We start from the raw sequence: 22596 nt of genomic DNA, 5'->3' as shown, positions 1-22596 counted from the left end.
ATAAAAGCTTTTCGGTAAAGATGTACAATGCCTTGCGAAAGTACTTGGCCCCTTTGAACTGGTCAACATCTTGGCACATTTCAGGCTTCAAACATAAAGATATAAAATTCAAATTTTTTGTGAAGAATCAACAACAAGTGGGACACAATCGTGAAGTGGAATGAAATTTATTGGATGTGTCAAACTTTTTTAACAAATAAAAAATTGAAAAGTGAGGCGTGCAATATTATTCGTCCCCCTTGCGTTAATACTTTGTAGCGCCACCCTTTGCTGCAATTACAGCTGCAAGTCACTTGGGGTATGTTTCTATCAGTTTTGCACATCGAGAGACTGAAATTCTTGCCCATTCTTCCTTGCAAAACAGCTGGAGCTCAGTGAGGTTGAATGGAGAGCGTTCGTGAACAGCAGTCTTCAGCTCTTTCCACAGATTCTTGGTTGGATTCAGGTCTGGACTTTGACTTGAACATTCCAACACCTGGATATGTTTATTTGTGAACCATTCCAGTGTATATTTGGCTTTATGTTTTGGATCATTGTCTTGTTGGAAGATAAATCTCCGTCCCAGTCTCAGGTCTCTTGCAGACTCCAACAGGTTTTCTTCCAGAATGGTCCTGTATTTGGCCCCATCCATCTTCTCATCAATTTTGACCATCTTCCCTTTCCCTGCTGATGAAAAGCAGGCCCAAACCATGATGCTGCCACCACCATGTTTGACAGTGGGGATGGTGTGTTCAGGGTGATGAGCTGTGTTGCTTTTACGCCAAACATATCGTTTTGCATTGTGACCGAACAGTTTGATTTTGGTTTCATCTGACCAGAGCACCTTCTTCCACATGTTTGGTGTGTCTCCCAGGTGGCTTGTGGCAAACTTTAAACGAGATGTTTTATGGATATCTTTGAGAAATGGCTTTCTTCTTGCCACTCTTCCATAAAGGCCAGATTTGTGCAGTGTACGACTGATTGTTGTCCTATGGACAGACTCTCCCACCTCAGCTGTAGATCTCTGCAGTTCATCCAGAGTGATCATGAGCCTCTTGGCTGCATCTCTGATCAGTCTTCTCCTCGTTCGAGACGAAGGTTTAGAGGGACGGCCGGGTCTTGGTAGATTTGCAGTGGTCTGATACTCCTTTTATTTTAATTTAATTTTAATTTTTTTATTTAATTTTAATTTTATATCTTTATGTTTGAAGCCTGAAATGTGGCAAGATGTTGACCAGTTCAAGGGGGCCGATTACTTTCGCAAGGCACTGTATATCTAGGGTCACGTTAACCTAATATTTTAATTTTCTCACCAGTTTTTTTAAACTGTGACAGAAGAATCTGAAGGCTGTCATTTGACAGATTGCAATTCACACCCCTGACATCTTGGTGGCGAGTTAGCGTATTAATAAGCTATTTTCTCCTTTGGGGTTGCTGAAGCAGACTGCTTGCCAGAATCAGGAAACCCCTCGTTCAGAGAGTCTAGCTGGCCTTGCTGATCAATTAATTTGGAGAAATTTCAAAACTTTGGCTGAAGTGCCGCTTGTAATTCCAGTCTGTAGTGTGGCGGCAGAGCCTGAATTCAGCCTCCAGAATAACATCAAAGCAGCCACGAAAAGTCATCTGTCCGACGCAAAAGTACAAAACCTCACGACAAAAGCCTCTGCAGAAATTCCACTCGACACAAGCGGGTTGGCAATTCAGGTCCACGCAGACTAGGAGGAAGATGTGAGACTGTGCCGCAGCAGGGGATCTGTTGATATTTTAAGTGCAGTCGTTTAATTTCATTGTTCATATGTAGTTACTGGGACTACAGTCAGTGTTATTGTCACTGTGGAGAAGAAGTTAGATGTATTCATCTGGATGACACAAACACCTAATGCCAACTGCAAGCACAGTGGTGGAGGGCTGATGATTTGGGCTTGTTTTGCAGCCACAGAATCTTGGCACCTTGCAGTCATTGAGTGGACCATGACATTTGGACCAGCCACGTTGGAGGGTTTTTGAGTATAAACAGCATGTTTATCCGAATTGGATTTAAGTTCAGACTTTGGCCAGGCCACTCCAAACATTGGACTGGATATTCTCCTGAATTTTTTAGAGAGCTATCAATTATGGTCTCTAGCCGGAAAATAACTTTCTTAATGTTAAATCATGAACTCTGACCTTCACTGAGGTAAGTGAGGCCTGCAGAGCTCTAGATGACATTCTGGATTGTTTTGTGACCTCTTGGTTGAATTGTCGATTTGTTCTTGGAGCAATTTTGGTTGACCAGTCTCTCCTGTAAAGGTTCATCATTGCTGCGTGCTTTCTTTAATTGTGGATTATGGCTCTCACTTTGGTTCGCTGGCATCACGAAGTCTTAGAAATGGCTTTGTACCCCTTTCCAGAGTGATAGATAGAGGCTCTATTTAAATAATTTTTTATATCTGCAGGTCAGGTATTAATCAGGACCTGGTTTGGCTTGCAAAATTGAGCTCAGCTTTCCAAAAAATATAGTTTTATCACAATATATATATATATATGACTTAACAAAGAGGGATTGCTTTTTCACTTAGGGTCAGGCTGGTGTGGTTAGCTTTTCCCCTTTAATTAAATAAATCAAAATTTTAAAACGGCTTTATATATTTACTCAGGTTATCTATTAAAATTTGTTTGATGCTCTAAAACATTAAAATGTGACAAAAAAAAGCAAAAACAGAAGAAATCTGTAAGGACTTACTTCTATTTAACTATACAGTGCATGAAAATTTGATATGAAGATATGTTCAACAAGATTATGTCTACCTGGTAAAAATGAAAGGCACAGAGACCATTTCGTGGGTCTTTGCTGTGTTCTCAGACCTTTAAAGCTTAACATACCAATGACAAACACACCTGGAAGCTTCACTTCTAGCTTACTGATGCTTACGGTGAGAACAGGTCATGTCATTAAATTTCAAACCCCCAAAACCAAAGTCTAGGACTGGAGACACAGGACTAAGTAAAATCCGCCTTTTGTCGCAGGATCTCTGGCCTTGATGGTAATCTCCCTGTCCCATAGGATTCTCCTTAGTTCACACCCCATGGTGTGAGATTTGTGGAGGTAAAAAAAGAAAATGCCTACAGAGACGAGATGGCAGCTCTTGAAGGACGGATGAATGAGTGGATTTCAAGGATGCCCTGAAAAGCGGTGCGCACATCATGAGAGTCAATCAGAAGATAAGCAGACGTGGAGAACAAAAAAGAGGGATATAACTGCAAAGTGAAGTTCAAAATGCACAATAGCATTCCCGAGAGGGGCCTCGTGAAATGCTGAATGGTCTATTCATTCATTAAAAGAAAAAAAGTAGAAATGGGTGGTAGCTGGTATTTGAGTCCGACAATGTTTGCATCTTTTTGATAATGCTGGAAGGATCACATCACTGGTAGAGACATTATGCAGTCTATATATTGTTGGAATCAGCCATAAATCATGAAGAGTGAAAAGCTGATGGTATACATTTCCTGGAACTGGAGAATGAAAATGTGGAGTGAAGGTGGGAGGTGGGGGGGGGTCTCTGGTTTCATGTCCCACTGTGTTCAGCAGGCTGTCGAAGACTAGTGAACACGACCTGAAGCTGAAGACCGGCACAAAGCACCAGGTACTCAGATCCAATTTCCCTCGCTGCAGCCAAACGCTTCTTTGTGGGGGAATAATCTGCACCTGGTGGCCATGGAAACCATTTCTGTTCCAGATTAAAGGTAGCAGACAAACTGACCACCTGGAGGAAAAGTGTGCCCTGCCTTACGTCTGATGAATTCTTAAAAGGCTTAATGGCTTTTGAGTTGTTTGGCAGGGAACCACCCCAACCCAAGAAAAATATCTTTAGCTTCTTAGAGTTGATCTGCTACAGCCGATGGTCAAAACAACCATGAAAATGACCATTTCATTCTTAACCTATGTTGACAAAGCAGGAGGAAACGGTGACAACAGGTGACAGACAGACTTCTACCATTTTTTAAGGCAATATTTTCACTAACATCCCTTTTTAGAAATTCCAGGCCTGTTGAAAACTCAGAGCCTCTTCAGAGCTTTAGTATGTTTACTCTGCTCTGAATCAGTTGATAAGTTTGTTTACTTGTAACTTTTTCCGGTGGTTCAGTTTCTTTTCACAAAGCGAAAACAGGAAGCAGGTTCTGTGTTCCAAGCTAGTGAAAAACTGAGCATGTGATAATTTCGTTAGCTCGTTTCTCTGTAGTAATTCATTCAAAATTATCTGGGCAGTATACAGAATGATTGTCAGAAAGTTGCATGGGACTTAATGCTGTACGAAACACGCTGCGTTTGTTTATTTGTTTGTTTACCCTACCATATCCCACAATGCAATGCAAATCAGGCTACAGGAAGGTGTCTGGCTCAAGCTTGGATCATACACCTGGAAGTTGCGTTGGATCGATGTTGGGTCACGTTCTCACTGTAAACAAACCACTCTAGAGTTCGTTTGGAAACGTACCGAGGCCACCTCCTCCAAACAGTCTTGGTATGGTTGTTTGGTTTGCACATTAGTGCAATTGCTGTGTTCACATTGACACAAAAGAACTGTACCAAGGAGGGAATGTTATGATTTGGGGTTGTTTGGTTTTTGGTTTCTGGGTTTTTGTTGGTCTTATTCACAGTTCAAGTTTTGAATCATGTTTCTGTTTATTTTCCTGGTCATGCTTTTGTTTTGTCGTCTTGTTCATGTTTTGTCACGTTTGGTTTTCGGAGCTGGTTATGCTTTTGTTTCATGTTTTTCTAGTTTGTGTTCAAGAGTCTCTGTTTTGCTCCAGCCACGTTTTGTTCTGTTAATTAAGATTATTCGGTTCACCTGCTCCAAGTTAATCTGTCTCCTTGCTCCACCTGGTTTTCACTCCATATATACCTGTTCAGTTAGTCATCATGGAAACATTTTTCTCTGATCATGTCTTATCATATCAAGTCTTGTTTTTTGCTCATGCCATGCCTGTCTCGCCTGCCCGTTTGTTGTTTTGTTACTGCCTCCTGCTGTGAGTGAGTTTTTTTGTTATTAAACCTTTGCACTTACCATCACACTGCCTGCTCGTCTGCATTCTGGGGTCCTATATTTCGCAAGCCGTAACAGGACAATAATCCAGAGTTCCTTCTAAATGAACTAAACACCTGAGGTGTGAAAACACCTTCAAAGGTCCTTGTTGGGCCTTCCCTAAAACTTAACCTTCAGGATTTAAAATGAAGTCACTACAAGTAAATTTCAAGACGTTGCATTATAAACTGAGACACCCAGTCAACGCACCCATACATCAGAAATTATTGGGAACTTATTTGTCAGCTTTGACATTAATAAGCCAACATAGAGTAATATACAGTATGTGCCCATTAAGGAAGACTGACTGAAAAACCAAACATTTTACACAAAATTACATCAAACTAGACAATCTAATGGTTGTTGTGAATATTTATAACAAAGAAAATACCTGAATTATTATGACTTTGCTTGAGTACTACTCCGAATGTCACCGTCGACGGACCCTCTCTCCATTAAATAACGGAACAACTCCAATTTTCTGATCCATTCCGGTCCGTCTTGCTCCGGCTGGCCAGTCGACGTTTACTGCATACCCTTCCAATGCTCTCTCCACCCTAGTTCCTGTCAGCTTACTTTTGAAAAATATAAGCCGCTAGTACCTTAAAAAATATCTTTAAAAATGATATATTTGCATTCCTTACATTTATTAGGACTTTCATAAAAAAAAACAAAAAACAACTAAATAAAACTGAGTGCACAAAGCTCACTATACAAATTCTTTTTTTACCAAAACTACAACTTTCGCAGATAAAATTTGTTTTTTGGATGACCGGCAATGGCATTAATAAATCTGACAATTTTCAATTTACCAAATAACCTTTGAATGTGTGAAATATAGGAGGAAAAATCAGATCTTACAAAGCAGGAGTAATTATAACAATTAATATATTTTCCTAGACTACAAACAGCAACTCAGATTGTTCAACTGAGCACAACTGAAGAACCGAAGTGGAGTTGATACAACGGGTAGATTTAGGAATGGAGGAGCACTTACCAAGTAAATCCATAACAGAAACAAAGAATTTGGAGCAGTTTTGAGAACAACTATCAAAGTGCAATACTCACCATAAACCAGCAAGACGGACCAAAGTATTAAGTCAGATCAATCAGCATAGATCTGTGTTTAGCAGAATTCCAGTTATTCAGATCTTCAACAGAAAACTTGTATATACAATAGAGTCATATAATTTGCAGAGCTTTACACCTTATTTTGAGTGTTACCTGGATGACCTGGGAAAGGCAAGCAAGTAAGTGAGGGTTTCAAACAGGAAAGACGTGCTGAGTGATGAAGCAGCACTCGGGTGCCATTAATTCTGGAGATGGTCGGGTGTACGGAGCAACACTCCTACAAATCCTCTTCTTTCAGTACACAGGCAGTAATTACTGTGTTCCTCTGTATTTTTCTGTTGTCAACCCAACATTTTGACAACATGAGAGAACATCTGAAAATCCCTGAAACACTGAGTGCAGCGAGGACGTAAAATACAAATAGCATTTGTCAGCAACTATCAAAACGATGCTCTGAAGAGCAAGAAATAAAGGAAAAGCAGAACAAATCCAAACATGAGTCCAACTCTACGTACACGACATCGCAGCTAGGGAAACTCCATCTACAGCTCAGGTCAGAAGTTTCCTTACACCCATAATGTTCATAAATGTTATATTTGGTCTTTTAGCGATTTCATTTTTTTCCAGGGTGGGGTGATTATATAACATAAACCAATGATTTTTAAAAACAAAAATTGCTCTGTTTTAAATTTATAAAGAATTTGACTCAAAATCATACATAGAGTTTCAAATATACACCAACATTCACCTAAATAAACCTAAGCCTTGAAGTCTTTTAACTCAACAAGGCCAAAGCCTTTTATTCTCTGGTTAGCGATCATGATCGACTGCAGCTCGTAGTTTCAGCACAGAAATTATCTATTTGACAGCAATTAATTGATCAACGAACACTCAGAACAATGGGAAAGTCAAAGGATCTCCGTGAAGATCTAAGACTGCACAGAAGATCCAAACCGTCACCTTCAGATCAAACTGGTTAAGACATCCAGTGAGGGACAACCCAAAAGCCATCAACCTGACCTTTGTGGTTCCTGAGTTGAGAGGATGCAGACAAAGCAATATACTCCAGCTCCAAAACAAACACCTTCATGCTGGACTGAAATCTGCAGCTGGCCACATTGACAGGGCGCAGATATAGATGTTTGACCTCAATGTTTGGAGAAGTGAGACTTTTAAGCCTAAGAACACTATACCAGCTGTCAAACCAGCATCATGGTGTGAGGATGTTCGACCGTGATGGTAATGAAGAAGAACTGGCCTAAAATTCTTCAATTTTGTCTTAGATTCACAGTGTTCCAACAGGACAATGATCATAAACACATCCAAACTGCTTTAGGTCTGGATAAAGCAGAATAACATTAATATAAAGGAATGGCCTGTTGGATTTTTTTGGATTGATTATACAGCTGTATGTTGTATAATCAATCCATCATTTTAAAATGAATCAGAAACAAAATGTAATTTACTTTCACGAAGACCAAACCTTCTGAGCAGAGCTGTGTACGTGGAGGTTCTACTTGCAGTCAGACATAATGAAGCAGGTCAGAGTAGAGGTGGTAATGGACTTCATGTATGTGTTCCTTGTTTTGTAGGAAACTTAACAAAAGCCTTATGTGAAGTCATATTCCACTGATGGTTAAAATCCATATTCTTGACATTTTTAATGACAGATTTGGTTGTTTCTCTGTGTGGCAAAAAAGTGATCTGAGAAATTGCACCGTCCTCTAACAGAAATTATGAGAAAATAACCAATCTATGGCTGAACTGGTCTCAGGGCGTTACATTTTTATCCTCCCTAATATTTTCAGAGTGGATCTGATCCATGACAAATATCTTTAAATCAAACCAAAGACAGTTGTGTCTACCTCGTGTTTCCAGGTGTACTAATACTGTAATGCAAACAGTGTTTCCACTCAAACTGGGTCATGTTTTTGCAATGTATGACTTGGATGTAGATATACAACTCTTCCTGTGCATTACAGGACCCAGATGGGCTGAGTTAGACACTCAGGATGCAGGATGTGACCCAAGTGATCCTCTTAGAAAAACAGCTCCATGTTAAAGTAAAGCACAGACCAATGTTTCCTTTTTGGTTCTGCCCTCGTCTTTGTTCTCTGAGCTCTTCAGAGTTGTGTCACATTAATACAGAGATCAAGAGGGAAATACAGTTAAGCCCCAAATTATTCACATCCCTGGCAGACTTAGATTTAGAGTAACCTTGTAACTATACCAACATGTTTCATCTGGTAATGTTTTGGACTGGCCCAGAAAGAATCCTGATTTAAATCCGATAGATAATCTGTGAATGGAGCTAAAGATTAGGGTGATGTTGAGGAGGCCCCTCCATCATCAGTCTGAAACTTATCACTAAAGAGAAATAGTCAGAAATCCCAGCAGAATCATGCAACACGCAGGTAAGCAGCTGTAAGCGGTGCTACCAAAGGCTTATAACACTGTTTTATTATTTGTGGGGAGATAAACATGCCATTTCCAATCAAAAACTAATTTCTTCTTGAAATGAAAATAACTGGATCTTAACTAGACATTACAATGAAACAAAAAAGAAGGCAATTCTCTTTCCAGTATGAGCTTATTGGCTTTCCGTTGGTAATATTTGGGATTTTATAGCCAATGAAAATGGAAAGATGATGGGACTGGAGTGTTGTAAATCGTCCAATAGTTTTTGTCGAGATAGCGGGTAAATATCATTGCTTTTTTCCTCTTAAAATCAAAATGCTAAGGGAGGATTAGCAGCATTACAGTCTGTTTAAGAGCTGGTACTGGTACCATTAAGGGCAACTGGGCCATCCGTACCCCCCACATGCCGGGAGTGGTACGATACAAACATGCATCAAACACCATCTGGCTTTCCAATGGATCTAAGAGGCACATTTTATATCTGCGGACTCGGGGTTCTGACTCACTGTTGGATGCTCCTGCAACCGCCTGCAACACCAACACAAATTACAAATTACATCCAAATAGGCCGTTTGCTCCTTGGTGCTCAACTTTGTTGGTCTGTGAGTGACTAACATCCTGACAAGGTTACCATGGATTTACAAGTCTTTGTCACCATATCTGATATTAGTGCTACATTACTGGATTGATAAAATGCTGAAAGTACCTTGTGGTATTGTTTTATGTGTTGAATCTTCTCTATATGGTGTTTCCTGCAGCTCATAGAACAATGGCGCTGCGATGATGCTAAAACAAGATAACTTACTGGATATTTAAAGTCTACAACCAGATCAGTTGCAGGACGCCTGTTTGAATTACCGATGCATGCTCAGTATGAGGGATTGGTGAAAAGTTAAATACTCAATGCAGTCAGCTGTCCACTGTTGTCACATGCTGGGAGGAGGAGGGATTTTCTCCAAAACAGTGTGTCCGTGACATCGGCTGGGTTTCTTTAGATGGAAATCTTTTAGCAGTCGTCTTAATAAACTGAACTCAATTGCATTGCTTTATAACAAGGACTGAATTGACTTTGAATTTGTCTATATGCTTGGAGTGGATTAACTATATTTCTGTATATAAATTGGATCTGTTTGAATTAAATTCAACTGAAATGAATGTACAGTCTCAGTATTCCACCTATTCTTCAAGGTATGATTTCCACTTTATACTCGATATTCAGACTTGAATCACAAAACAGAATTTTGACTTTTTTCTCAAAATTTCAACTTTATTCTTGAAATCAGTTTTGGACAATTCTGTAACAGAAAAGGTATAAACGATAAACCAAAAACCATCCACCTTTTGTCCTCCAAGTGACTTTAATACCACTCCAAAGTAAACACAAACACATTCTTCGATGCACTTTATTTAGAATCAATTAAAAACCAGATAAAGGTCAGAGAGAGATACTTTGATGCAGAAATGATGTTCTGCTCCTTTAATATTTCCACAAACCTGCAGCACATATTTTCTTGAACGGTCAATGTTTGTTAGATGTAGTGTTTGAAAAACACAGTTTACACAGATGAGTCCGACTGTATCGTCCTCAGAAAGACTAACTGATGCATCTACAGTACAGACCAAAAGTTTGGACACACCTTCTCATTCAAAGAGTTTTCTTTATTTTCATGACTATGAATATTGTATCTTCACATTGAAGGCATCAAAACTATGAATTAACACATGTGGAATTATATGCTGAACAAAAAAGTGTGAAACAACTGAAAATATGTCTTATAGGCTAGGTTCTTCAAAATAGCCACCTTTTGCTTTGATTACTGCTCCGCACACTCTTGGCATTCTGTTGATGAGCTTCAAGAAGTAGTCACCTGAAATGGTTTTCACTTCACAGGTGTGCCCTGTCAGGTTTAAAAAGTGGGATTTCAAGCCTTATAAATGGGGTTGGGACCATCAGTTGTGTTGTGCAGGAGGTGGATACAGTACACAGCTGGTAGTCCTACTGAATAGACTGTTAGAATTTGTATTATGGCAAGAAAAAAACAGCTAAGTAAAGAAAAACGAGTGGCCATCATTACTTTAAGAAATGAAGGTCAGTCAGTCCGAACAATTGGGAAAACTTTGAAAGTGTCCCCAAGTGCAGTCGCAAAAACCATCAAGCGCTACAAAGAAGCTGGCTCACATGAGGACCGCCCCAGGAAAGGAAGACCAAGAGGCACCTCTGCTGCGGATGATAAGTTCATCAGAGTCACCAGCCTCAGAAATCGCAGGTTAACAACAGCTCAGATTAGAGAACAGGTCAATGCCACACAGAGTTCTAGCAGCAGACACATCTCTAGAACAACTGTTAAGAGGAGACTGTGTGAATCAGGCCTTCCTTCATGGTAAAATAGCTGCTAGGAAACCACTGCTGAGGACAGGCAACAAGCAGAAGAGACTTGTTTGGGCTAAAGAACACAAGGAATGGGCATTAGACCAGTGGAAATCTGTGCTTTGGTCTGATGAGTCCAAGTTTGAGATCTTTGGTTCCAACCACCGTGTCTTTGTGCGGCGCAGAAGAGGTGAACGGATGGACTCTACATGCCTGGTTCCCACCGTGAAGCATGGGGGAGGAGGTGTGATGGTGTGGGGGTGCTTTGCTGGTGACACTGTTGCGGATTTATTCAAAATTGAAGGCATACTGAACCAGCATGGCTACCACAGCATCTTGCAGCGCCATGCTATTCCATCCGGTTTGCGTTTAGTTGGACCATCATTTATTTTTCAACAGGACAATGACCCCAAACACACCTCCGGGCTGTGTAAGGGCTATTTGACCAAGAAGGAGAGTGATGGGGTGCTGCGCCAGATGACCTGGCCTCCAGTCACCGGACCTGAACCCAATCGAGATGGTTTGGGGTGAGCTGGACCGCAGAATGAAGGCAAAAGGGCCAACAAGTGCTAAGCATCTCTGGGAACTCCTTCAAGACTGTTGGAAAACCATTTCAGGTGACTACCTCTTGAAGCTCATCAACAGAATGCCAAGAGTGTGCGGAGCAGTAATCAAAGCAAAAGGTGGCTACTTTGAAGAACCTAGAATATAAGAAATATTTTCAGTTGTTTCACATTTTTTTTTACTCGTACTCCTCCGGGGGGAGCCCAAGGCGTTCCCAGGCCAGCCGAGAGACATAGTCCCTCCAGCGTGTCCTGGGCCGTCCCCTGGGCTTTCTCCCGGTGGGAGGTGCCTGGAACACCTCCCGAGGGAGGGGTCCAGGAGGCATCCGGTATAGATGCCCAAGACACCTCAACTGGCTCCTCTCGATGTGGAGGAGCAGCGGCTCTACTCCGAGCCCCTCCCGGATGGCTGAGCTCCTCACCCTATCTCTAAGGGAGTGCCCGGTCACCCTACGGAGGAAGCTCATTTCAGCCGCTTGTATCCGGGATCTCGTTCTTTTGGTCATGACCCAAAGTTCATGGCCACAGGTGAGGGTAGAAACGTAGACCGACCGGTAAATTGAGAGCTTTGCTTTTCGGCTCAGCTCTCTCTTCACCACAATGGACCGGCACAGTGCCCCCATTACTGCGGCAGCCGCACCGATCCGTCTGTCGATCTCCCGCTCCATTTTTCCCTCACTCGTGTACAAGACCCCGAGATACTTAAACTCTTCCACTTGAGGCAGGAACTCCCCTCCAACCTGTAGAGGACAGGCCACCCTTTTCCGGTCGAGAACCATGGCCTCGGACTTGGAGGAGCTGATCTTCATACCAGCCGCTTCACACTTGGCTGCGAACCGCCACAGCGCATGCTGTAGATCTTGGCTAGAGGGGTCCAGCAGGACAACCTCATCTGCAAAAAGAAGAGACGAAATCCACCGGTCCCCAAACCAGACCCCCTCCGGCCCTTGGCTGCGTCTAGAAATCCTGTCCACAAAAGTTATGAAAAGGACCGGTGACAGAGGGCAGCCCTGCTGGACTCCAACATGCACCGGGAACAGGTCCGACTTAGTGCTGGCAATGCGGACCAACTCCTGCTCCACTCGTACAGGGACCGGATGGCCCCTAATAAAGGGCCCTCGATTACATACTCCTGGAGCACCCCCCACAGGGTATCACGAGGGACACAGTCTAATGCTCCAGGTCCACAAAACACATGTTGGGCAAACTCCCATGTACCCTCGAGCACCCAGTAGAGGGTATAGACCTGGTCCAGTGTTCCACGGCCGGGACGAAAACCACACTGCTCCTCCTGAAGCCGAGGTTCAACTATCGGCCGGACTCTCCTCTCCAATACCCTGGCGTAGGCCTTAACAGGGAGGCTGAGAAGTGTGATCCCCCTGTAGTTGGAACACACCCTCCGGTCCCCCTTCTTATGAAGGGGGACCACCACCCCAGTCTGCCAGTCCAGAGGCACTGTCCCCGACCGCCTCGCAATGTTGAAGAAGCGTGTCAACCATGACAGGCAACAACATCCAGAGATTTGAGGTACTCAGGGTGGATCTCATCCACCCCCGAATCCTTGCCACTGTGGAGCTTTTTAACCACCTCGGTGACTTCAGCCTGGGTGATGAAAGAGTCCAACCCCGAGTCCCCAGCCTCTGTTTCCACCACGGAATGCATGATGGCAGGATTGAGGAAATCCTCGAAGTACTCCTTCCACCGCCCGATAATGTCCTCAGTCGAGGTCAGCAGCCTCCCAACCCCACTATAAACAGTGTTGGCGAAGCACTGCTTCCCCTTCCTGAGGTGCCGGACGGTTTGCCAGAATCGCTTTGAGGCCAACCGGTAGTCCTTCTCCATGGCCTCACCGAACTCCTCCCAGGCCCGAGTTTTTGCCTCTGCCACAGCCCTGGCCGCAGCACGGTTGGCCTCATGGTACCCGTCAGCCGCCTCAGGAGTCCCACAAGCCAACCACAGCCGATAGGACTCCTTCTTCAGCTTGACAGCATCCCTTACTGCCGGTGTCCACCACCAGGTTCTGAAATTGCAGCCGCGACAGGCACCGCAGACCTTACGGCCGCAGCCATGGGCAGCAGCATCGACAATAGATGCGGAGAACATGGTCCACTCGGACTCTATGTCTCCAACATCCCGCGGGATCTGGTCAAAGCTCTCCCGGAGGTGGGAGTTGAATACATCCCTGGCCGAGGGCTCCGCCAGGCGTTCCCAGCAGACCCTCACTGTGCGCTTGGGCCTGCCAAGTCTGTCCGGCTTTCTCCTCCTCCAGCGGATCCAACTCACCACCAGGTGGTGATCAGTGGACAGCTCAGCCCCTCTCTTCACCCGAGTGTCCATAACATGCGGCCGAAGGTCTGACGACATAATAACAAATTAGATCATTGACCTCTTGCCTAATGTACCCTGGTGCCAAGCGCACTGATGAACACCTTTATGCATGAACCTGGTGTTCATTATGGACAATCTGTCACGAGCACAGAAGTCCAATAACAAAACACCGCTCGGATTCAGATAGGGGAGGCCATTCCTCCCGATCACGCCTCTCCAGGTGTCATTGTCGTTTCCCACGTGGGCGTTGAAGTCCCCCAGCAGAATAATCCAGCACCCCTGACAAGGACACCAAGAAGGCCGGGTACTCCGCACTACCGCTCGGCCCGTAGGCCGAGACGACAGTCAGAGACCTATCCCCAACCCGAAGGCGCAGGGATACAACCCTCTCATCCACTGGGGTAAACCCCAACACGATACGGCTGAGCTGGGGGGCAACAAGCAAACCCACAGCAGCCCGCCGCCTCTCCCCATGGGCCACTCCAGAGTAGAAGAGAGTCCAACCCCTCTCAAGGAGATGGGTTCCAGAGCCCACGCTGTGCGTGGAGGCGAGCCCGACTATTTCTAGTCAATATCTCTCGACCTCCCGCACAAGCTCAGGCTCCTTCCCCCCCAGCGAGGTGACATTCCACGTCCCTAGAGCCAGCCTAAGCATCCAGGGATCGGGCCGCTGAGGTCTCCACCTTTGTCCGCCACCTTCGTCCGCCACCCAATCCTCTTTGCACCGGTCCCTCACGGTTCCCCCTGCAGGTGGTGGGCCCACTGGGGGATGGCTTCGCGTCTCCCGTTTGGGCTTGGCCCGGCCAGCTCCCGCGAGGAGCAACCCGGCCACCAGGCGCTCTCCGGCGAGTCCTGACCCCAGGCCAGGCTCAAGGGTGGGACCCCGGCTCCGCCGTACCGGGCGACGTCACGTGCCTCGATATTTATTTGCTCATGAGGGACACTTTTTTGTTCAGTATATAATTCCATATGTGTGAATTCATAATTTTGATGCCTTTAGTGTGAAGCTACAATATTCATAATCATGAATATAAAGACAATACTTTGAATGAGAAGGTGTGTCCAAACTTTTGGTCTGTACTGTATATTAAGGACCTTTCTTTGCACTGATCTGATAAACTTTCTCCCAGGACAGTTGACCTCTGCAGAAATCCTTAATGTTTAAATGACATATTGGGATAGACATTTAAAATGATGTAATACCATGGTGGCTTAGCTTGAACCAATTTAGAACCACCTCAAGCACCGAGCCTGAATCCGCACTACAGAAGGGATCTTAGATGCAATACCTCATGTATGAGAAGAAAGTGATTCCCGGAGAGATGTCCTCTACAGTGGCTGTGTTTTTTCTCTCTCTAAGGTTTGTTTAATGTTAGAACAAAATCTATAACCACAGACAACACAGACTACATTTCCAGCTCAGAGGTTACAGAAAAGATTCAAATAAATTTGTTGCACATTCTCCAAAGACCCCTTCACATGATCATGCACCTCCATCATGTAATCTGCTTCCTATATCTCTGTGAGATATGGGTGGTCAGTCATCAGTGTGCACACCTAAACTGGACATCTAATGTGACTCCCACCCACAAACACAGACAGAAATGCAGGCTTACACAGAGTCCAGGCTACAATAAGTCCACTGCCAGTCTGCAAACATCTACTTAGCTACAGTCTAATTAACTCTCTAAACGGCAGCAGTTGACACAATACACCAAACAAACGCTCGATGGGACTTGAGACACTTCCAGGGAGGAACATTATGTGTAAGCAGGTTTAATGACTAGAAAATCCAGGAATTAGACATCACAAGGTTCACTGAGTGAACAGACTCTGAGCATGCACATTGATCCAAACTGAGGCTGGAAATCAGCTAGAGAGCCAGACTTTATCCCTGAGGGTGACTGTTTTTTATTTAGTTTACAACAATCTGTTTATTCTATCCTAGTTACACACTTTCAAATGACAATGAAGGGTTTACACCAACACAGCAGAGCAGAAAAGTAGGAGTACAATTAGCAGTAGGGTGCAAACCATTGAAATAGCATGTTTTTGACCATGATTAACAGAGAAAATCCTGGATAATTTCTCTGTTTTTCCAAACATCCTTTCTCGCGCTCAAAAACAAGAAGACACCAGGCCGGCAGGGGTTTTATAATGTTGCATCTAATGCAGCCATTAAATGCCACAGTTGGGTCCGTCGCTGCAATTCCCCACCCCCAGCGACATCCTGCTGGGTGTGTGTCAAAGACCACATGACAATAGGGATTCCTGACCCAGCTTGGGAATGGGAAAGATTCAGGCCTAATTCAAGCATGCTGCAGCGTCACTCTTGAGACAGAGCTGCAGGTCTTTGCAACCCACACAGACAGCGCAGTGTTCCTGTGGAAGTTTCACCCTGCAAGAGAGTTTCTCACACATCCACAGAAGTAGCTTTACCTGTTCTGATCCATACAGGACAAAACAATTCAAATTTGCAGTTTTAATGAGGTCAAAAGATCCAAAACAAGCAGGTTTAATGTGGCTGAGTTTGCGTTATTAGAGGTTAGATTTTAAAGGAAGTAAAACCAATTTCATGCACACCAAATCTTCTATGAAAGCTCTTCCACATCTCATCCCTGATCACAGCCAATCAAATATTAAACATCATCCTCTCAGTTTCACCTCACTATCATCTGACAGCGATACGCTTAATCAATGAAACATTTACTAAGATAGATGTCCAACATTCCAAAACGAATTATTCAGAACACCATTAACGAGAAAGAAAGATGTAAAATATGGTTTCATCTGTGCACAGAGAATAGCTGCCAAATATGCAAGTTTAGATTTCTGCTCGTGTGCACTGGATTGAAAGCGATGCAGCCATTCCACATAAGAGCTGCAGAGTCTGGTCAGATGTAGAGGAAGACAAAGAAAAATCCAAGAATACCTGCAAAACAACCCCGAACTGTGTTCAGGGTTTCTGGAGCAAACAATCAACCATATGTGACCCTAAAACCTTGAAGCAGGTACAACATGTATGCCCAGTTGGGGAAAAAGTTGCCAAAACCAAGAAGACACGCAAGCATGAAGCACATCCTGCTAAGGCATCACACTTAAAGGAGTAATCCTGCAAATCAGCAGAATGTGAATCTAAACAGAAATTATCATTGCTTAAATGGTTAAAACTGATCGTTTCCATCTTTTTAAAAAGATTTTTCACAAATGAACTGGTCAGCATTTATGGTGACAATAGTTTAAGTGTCTGAGTAGATTTACAACACAGGTTTAGCAGCGGTTAGAAATTATGGCAGGGTGAAGGTTGGAATTTTTGGTGTTTAAAATGAAATCTGATGCCTTTGCATAAATAAGTCCAGCAGGTTTTCCTACCTGTCCATTGGGACGCAGCCGGGATGATGAGGATCAGGACGCACCAGGTGAAGCGCCGCAACCGAGGAAAACACCTGCGGAGCGGAAAAAGCACATTTACAGCTTTACAAATTTTATTCTTACACAAACTGGCCAAAGGTTTTACTGAAATCCCGAATCCAGCACCTCATCTTCATCTTCTGTGTCTGTGCGTAGCAGTGGGGAAGCTACATGGACTTTTCAGGGGAGGGAAAGGACGTAAGAGAAGCGTCTCTGGGTCCGGCTCCGCTGCTGCACGCCGCCGGAACAGCTGATGAGGGAGAGGTGCTCTGCTGGAAGCAAACACAGGGTGGAGGAGGAGGAAGAACTAGTGACCTACTGGGGATAGGGGGGGACTTCCGCCAGGTCCTAAAGGAAACTATCAGGTTGAGGCTGTTACACAGCACACTTAATGCAGAAAGACCTCAGGCCCCAAATCTGTGCTGCAAGGAAACAGTGCTGCCAACTGTGTCACCGTGCAGCGCAGAACAATAATATATAAATCAAATTTAGATGTTTATTTAAATATTATTGATTTATAATCATATTATTAAAAAAATACGACTACTGAAACTAGAACTCCTAAAACTACTACTGCTAATACTACTACTACTCGTACTACTACTACTAATAGCTACTAATAGTAATAATATCAATAATAAACCACAATAAACAGCTAAAAAGAAGAAAATAATGATCAAGGATTAATCAATATTATGCAAATAGCAATAATAAACATACTACTATTACCACTGCAGTTACTATTATTAAATATTACCAGCCATAATAAATATTATAATAATAACTGATACTTATCATTAAAATATCAAGTAAAATATCATGTATAAATTACTAACACTATAAAACATTCCATGTTCTATACTAGTTTAATCTGTGTGATGGAGGCGGTGCTTATCTTCATGCACCAGAAATGGGTTCATCCTGGGCAGGTCAACTGGCTATCAAAAATACTATACCAAAAACATCAACAACAGCACGCTAATCATAATAAATAACCTAATAAATGTTTGTTTTGTATTTTTATGCACATATATAGTTTGTGAGCTTTTACTATTTGCAATATGTATGTACTCTTGTTCATTATAACCAATTATTATACATTTTTAGTCCAAGTTGTAAAGTAATATTTGTTAATTTGATAACTGCTGTTGTTATTATGGGGTCTGCCCGGTGGCACAGTTGGAAATCCTGTAGAAAGCCTTTAGTGTTGCATGGAGTTTGGATAGATTGGATATTATTAGTAGTCGTCCTAGTATTAATAGTTTTAATAATAGTAATATTAAATTCATAAATCATCATATTTATATAATATGTTGCACTTACAGAAGTTGGTCAGCAGAGGGTAGAGTTGGATACCTTTTTTAAAGACGGTGTGTTACATGGCAGATTTTGTTTGACTCCAATTAAAAAGTGGCGTTTCTTGCTGTGTCTTTGTATATGTTTGTATATCTGATTGTTCTTCCTGCAGAAGCAACCAATGATATCAATTTGTTGTGTAAACTCCAATACTTCAGTCTAAGAGACTTTCTGCTGCTGTGTTTCCGTTCAACACTAACAAAGGAAGGTCCTTGTTTTATCGTGCATGGGTTTTATTGATGTTCTCACTACAACAGGCAATGGGCCCAGGCCTCTGCATTAGTCAGTGTGTCTGCAGGCCTACTGTCTGAATACGCATCAAGCTCTGCGGACGTTTGCTCCGCTCAAATTCCAGCTGTAAGAAAAGAAAGAGCAAACTGCTGTTAAAGGTAGGAGGGTAAACAGAGGTGGCTGCAGCTCTGTCAGCGGACTTTCATATGTAGTGCACGCTTCATCTCTATAAAGAGGACAGCTTCACTAATTGCTCCACAGGGCTAATGCGTCACATCAGTGCATGCTGTTGTTTTATTGTTTTAGGACAGAACATGAAAGGCTTTGTGTTTCTCCATCCAGACAGCAGTGTCTCTCCTCGCTGCTCCTCCTGCCACACCCCCTAACATCAGCACCCCTGAGCCTTATTTTATAAGTTCTGGCTGGGCTGTGGTCCAGATAATTATCCCAGTGGATCATTTTACACTTAAAAACATAAATAAGGAATTTTTGCATATACATTAATACAACATTATTAGTATTTAGTTTATTTATGTTTTCGTTTTCTATTTATTTTTTATAATTTCACGCAGATTACTTTAATGTGACAATGTAACACAGTAACAATAGCAGCACAGCACTCTAAACTCATGGCTGGAAGAAAAGAAAACCTGTTCGAGGCTGCAGAAGACTTGAGACTGGGGTGGAGGTTCATCTTTCAGCAGGACAACCACTATGAACATACTGCCAGGGATACAATGGGATGATTTAGATCAATGCTAAATAAAAAGTGTCCTGGTTGGTAGTGGCCCTGTGGGGAGCTGGGACTGTTTCGTCTTGGGACAGGTCTGGTTGGTGGGCTCTTTTGATCCTGGTAGACCCCACTTTTCTTCATGGTCCCCTCTCCAGATGGGTACGGGGGTCATTGGGGGCTGGGGTCGGAGCTGGGGATGGATGTCTGGGCCGGGGTTGTTCGGGTTTGGGTGAAGGAAGGGGACCACCTCCTGAGTCCGGGGACTAGTTGCCCCTATGGGGTATCGGTGCCTGGACCTAGGAGTCTACAGTATGCATGGGGAGTGTGAATGAGTGTACAACGTCCATTGTTGTGTGTGAGGGTGGGAATGCGTGATTGTGACTGTCAAGTTTTTGTGTCAGGTTGGGTCTTGGGCTGCTCCTTCTCCTGGATCAGCTTAGGCCCTCCATCAAATGTGGGAACTATTTCCTTCCCGTCACTCTCCCTGCCGGTGGGTGGTATTTCCGCCTGCTGTTGTACTTGTGGTTCTCGGGGTGTCCGGGGCTGGGTGCTTTGGTGTGTGCCGGCTCACTCCCGGTGGCTGCTTGCTGGGGCCTGGGCCCTCTGGCTCTGTCGGGCCTCTGCTTGGGGGATGATGTGCCCCAGGGTCTCCATGTCTGGATCTGCTCCGGCATAGACGGCTGACTGCGGGGCCTGTGGGTTCATCGCTGCAGCTCCCTGGGGCTTCTGCAGAGTTGCCTGTGGTTCCCATGCTCTGGGGGACCTTCGGATGTCTGGGGCTCAGATCTCCTCCGTACCTATCTCGGGTCCAGGGGGGCAGGTCTGTGGCTCCTCGTACTCTCTATTGCATGTTTTTATGGAGAAACCTTATATACACAAGCACACTCACACTCAAACCCACAGGTGTTTGGATTCAGGTGATACAGATACACAGATGTTCTACAGTATATTGCGTCACAGTTACCACCAAATACATCTTGCATTCATTAGTACCATGCACTTTTCGGTAACATTGCTGTTGTTGTATATGTTTCTGCAGGTGTAGAAGCAGTCTTCTAGGATGTTATCTTGTGTTATCTTCACCCTTCTTTTTCTCCTCTATTCTTCTTTCCTTCCCTCCCTCTTCTTTGCCTGACCTCTCTCTCTCTCTTGCTTTTTTGTTTTTTCCTTTTCATTTCCGTCTCCGTGTCCATTGCAGTTAAATTATCCCAAAGCAGTTTCTAATAAAGTCTTTTATATTATATAAAGCATTATAGCGTTAGCTGTAATGCTCCACTTGTGAAAGTAAATCTGGTGGGCTTCCTTTTGACACTCAGACAACAATTCTGAGTGCTACTCTGCCAGACAGGACACGGTTAAAAAAAAAAAAAGATCGAAGCTTGATATAAACCATGTTTTGAGTATATTTGAATTAAGATTTTTTAAATTAATGATCTGAATTGAATTTGGTTGTAAATAGGTGGTTTTGAACTCAATCTTCTCTTTAAAAGACTGATTTTAGATGATTTCTTGGTGCTCTTTAAATAAACTGAATTGATTCATTTTATCTGCATGTTTATCAGTAAAGACATTATAATATACTGTATATAATAATATATATATATAGTTGTTTTAATTGATAATAATATAGACAGTATTATGAGCATGCTTGATCTATGGAGTAAGAAAACAAAACATCCTGAAATAAAAATGGCCAAAAACACAGAACATAACTGACAATCTATATATCTTCCTGATGGAAACATCAACACTTTAGTACTCATAGTAATATGACAAATGTGACAAAAACCTAGAGTAATGTTAATTATTTGATTAAACAGTAAACACAGCAGCTCTTTCAGCTCTCGCTCAGTCTAGGGTACAAAAGGTTTCCCAACCAGCCAGAGAGGTTTGAGGCGCATCAAATTACTTCCAACAGCTGAAATTGAGGAGGTGGGAGTGCTGAGTGTCGGGACACCAAACAGCTGAAGGGACACCACATCCAGCGTTAAGGAAATGTCTAACAACCACACATTAGCCTTTCACAATCAAAATCTCAGGTCCATATTTGATACCATGTAGTATGAACTGGGCTAAACACAGCTGAAATACTATCCCTAATAATTAGCCTGTTATTCTGTTCCATGCTCCTGAGTCCATGCTCCTGGGTCCATGTGCCTGAGGCCATGCTCCTGAGTCCATGCTCCTAACCTAAGATCATAAAATGGATCATAAAGTATGTCAAACTGAGACCCAAACACTAAGGTTTTGGAGCATGGATTGTCTATTTAAGGTCACGGGACAGCATTTCTATTGGATCTATGTCTAGAATTTGACTAGTCCACTCTGAAACCTTCATTATTTCTTTTTGACAATTCAGAGGTTGTTCGTGTCCTTTGGATCATTGTTCTGCTGTATAAGCAAAGTGAGTTTGAGGTCAAATCTTCGGTCAGATATTCTACTTCTGTATTTTCTGCCAGACAGCAACCTATTTTATGTTGTAAGAGAGGCTCTATTAAAGTTATTTCTTGACTCTACAGGTCTTCTATAAGATTACTTCTTCACATAAGACCAAGGTTGGTTTGAATAGCTTTATTACTATAATAAATTAAATTGTGATTAAAAAAAAAAAAAAACTGATGGGAGACCTCAAAATATATAGTTTTTCTGTGTTTAGAGCTTATGGGATGGATGGATGGATGAGAACCACAATAAACCCTTAACCTGTAGCTTTTTTCTGAGTCAGCTGATATTAAAAATAAATCACCTGTAAAAACTAAATAGAAATAAACTTAAAAGAAAATAAAAAATACCTGATTAGTCGGTCATTGCAAATTGGAGCTAAAAGAAATGGGTAAACTGTGACTGAAATGCAGCTGTAAAATGTTTGCTTGCTTTTTAAATATTTTTTTAATCACAGGGTCTGAAGTAAGCTAAGTGACCTGCTGTGGACTGGCCATTTAAACTATCTTTAGCCCCTGCTGGCAACTGATTGGAAGTGTCTGACTTATGCGCCCTGCTGTCATCAAAGCACACAGTATTTTTAGGGGACTGCAGCAGCTGCAAAAGCATTTAACAGTACTCCATGAACAATGG

The 22596-nt window shown here is 42.9% G+C and overlaps 1 protein-coding gene across 1 annotated transcript in view; it reads right to left on the bottom strand.

Annotated features, from left to right (window-relative positions):
* Positions 1–17486, bottom strand: part of col18a1a (collagen type XVIII alpha 1 chain a) — a 104917-nt gene extending 87431 nt beyond the window's left edge. The window contains exons 1-2 of the mRNA XM_047370492.1: positions 17328–17486; positions 17163–17236 (exon numbers count right to left, since the gene is read on the bottom strand). Of these exons, the coding sequence (XP_047226448.1) occupies positions 17163–17236; positions 17328–17338 (85 nt within the window). The 5' untranslated portion in view covers positions 17339–17486. The remainder of the gene's footprint in view (positions 1–17162; positions 17237–17327) is intronic.
* Positions 17487–22596: the final 5110 nt, after the last annotated feature.

This window comes from Girardinichthys multiradiatus, chromosome 7 (genome assembly GCF_021462225.1).
Source record: "Girardinichthys multiradiatus isolate DD_20200921_A chromosome 7, DD_fGirMul_XY1, whole genome shotgun sequence".
In the NCBI taxonomy this organism is placed as follows: domain Eukaryota; kingdom Metazoa; phylum Chordata; class Actinopteri; order Cyprinodontiformes; family Goodeidae; genus Girardinichthys; species Girardinichthys multiradiatus.
This window is presented reverse-complemented; position numbering and strand designations above follow the sequence as displayed.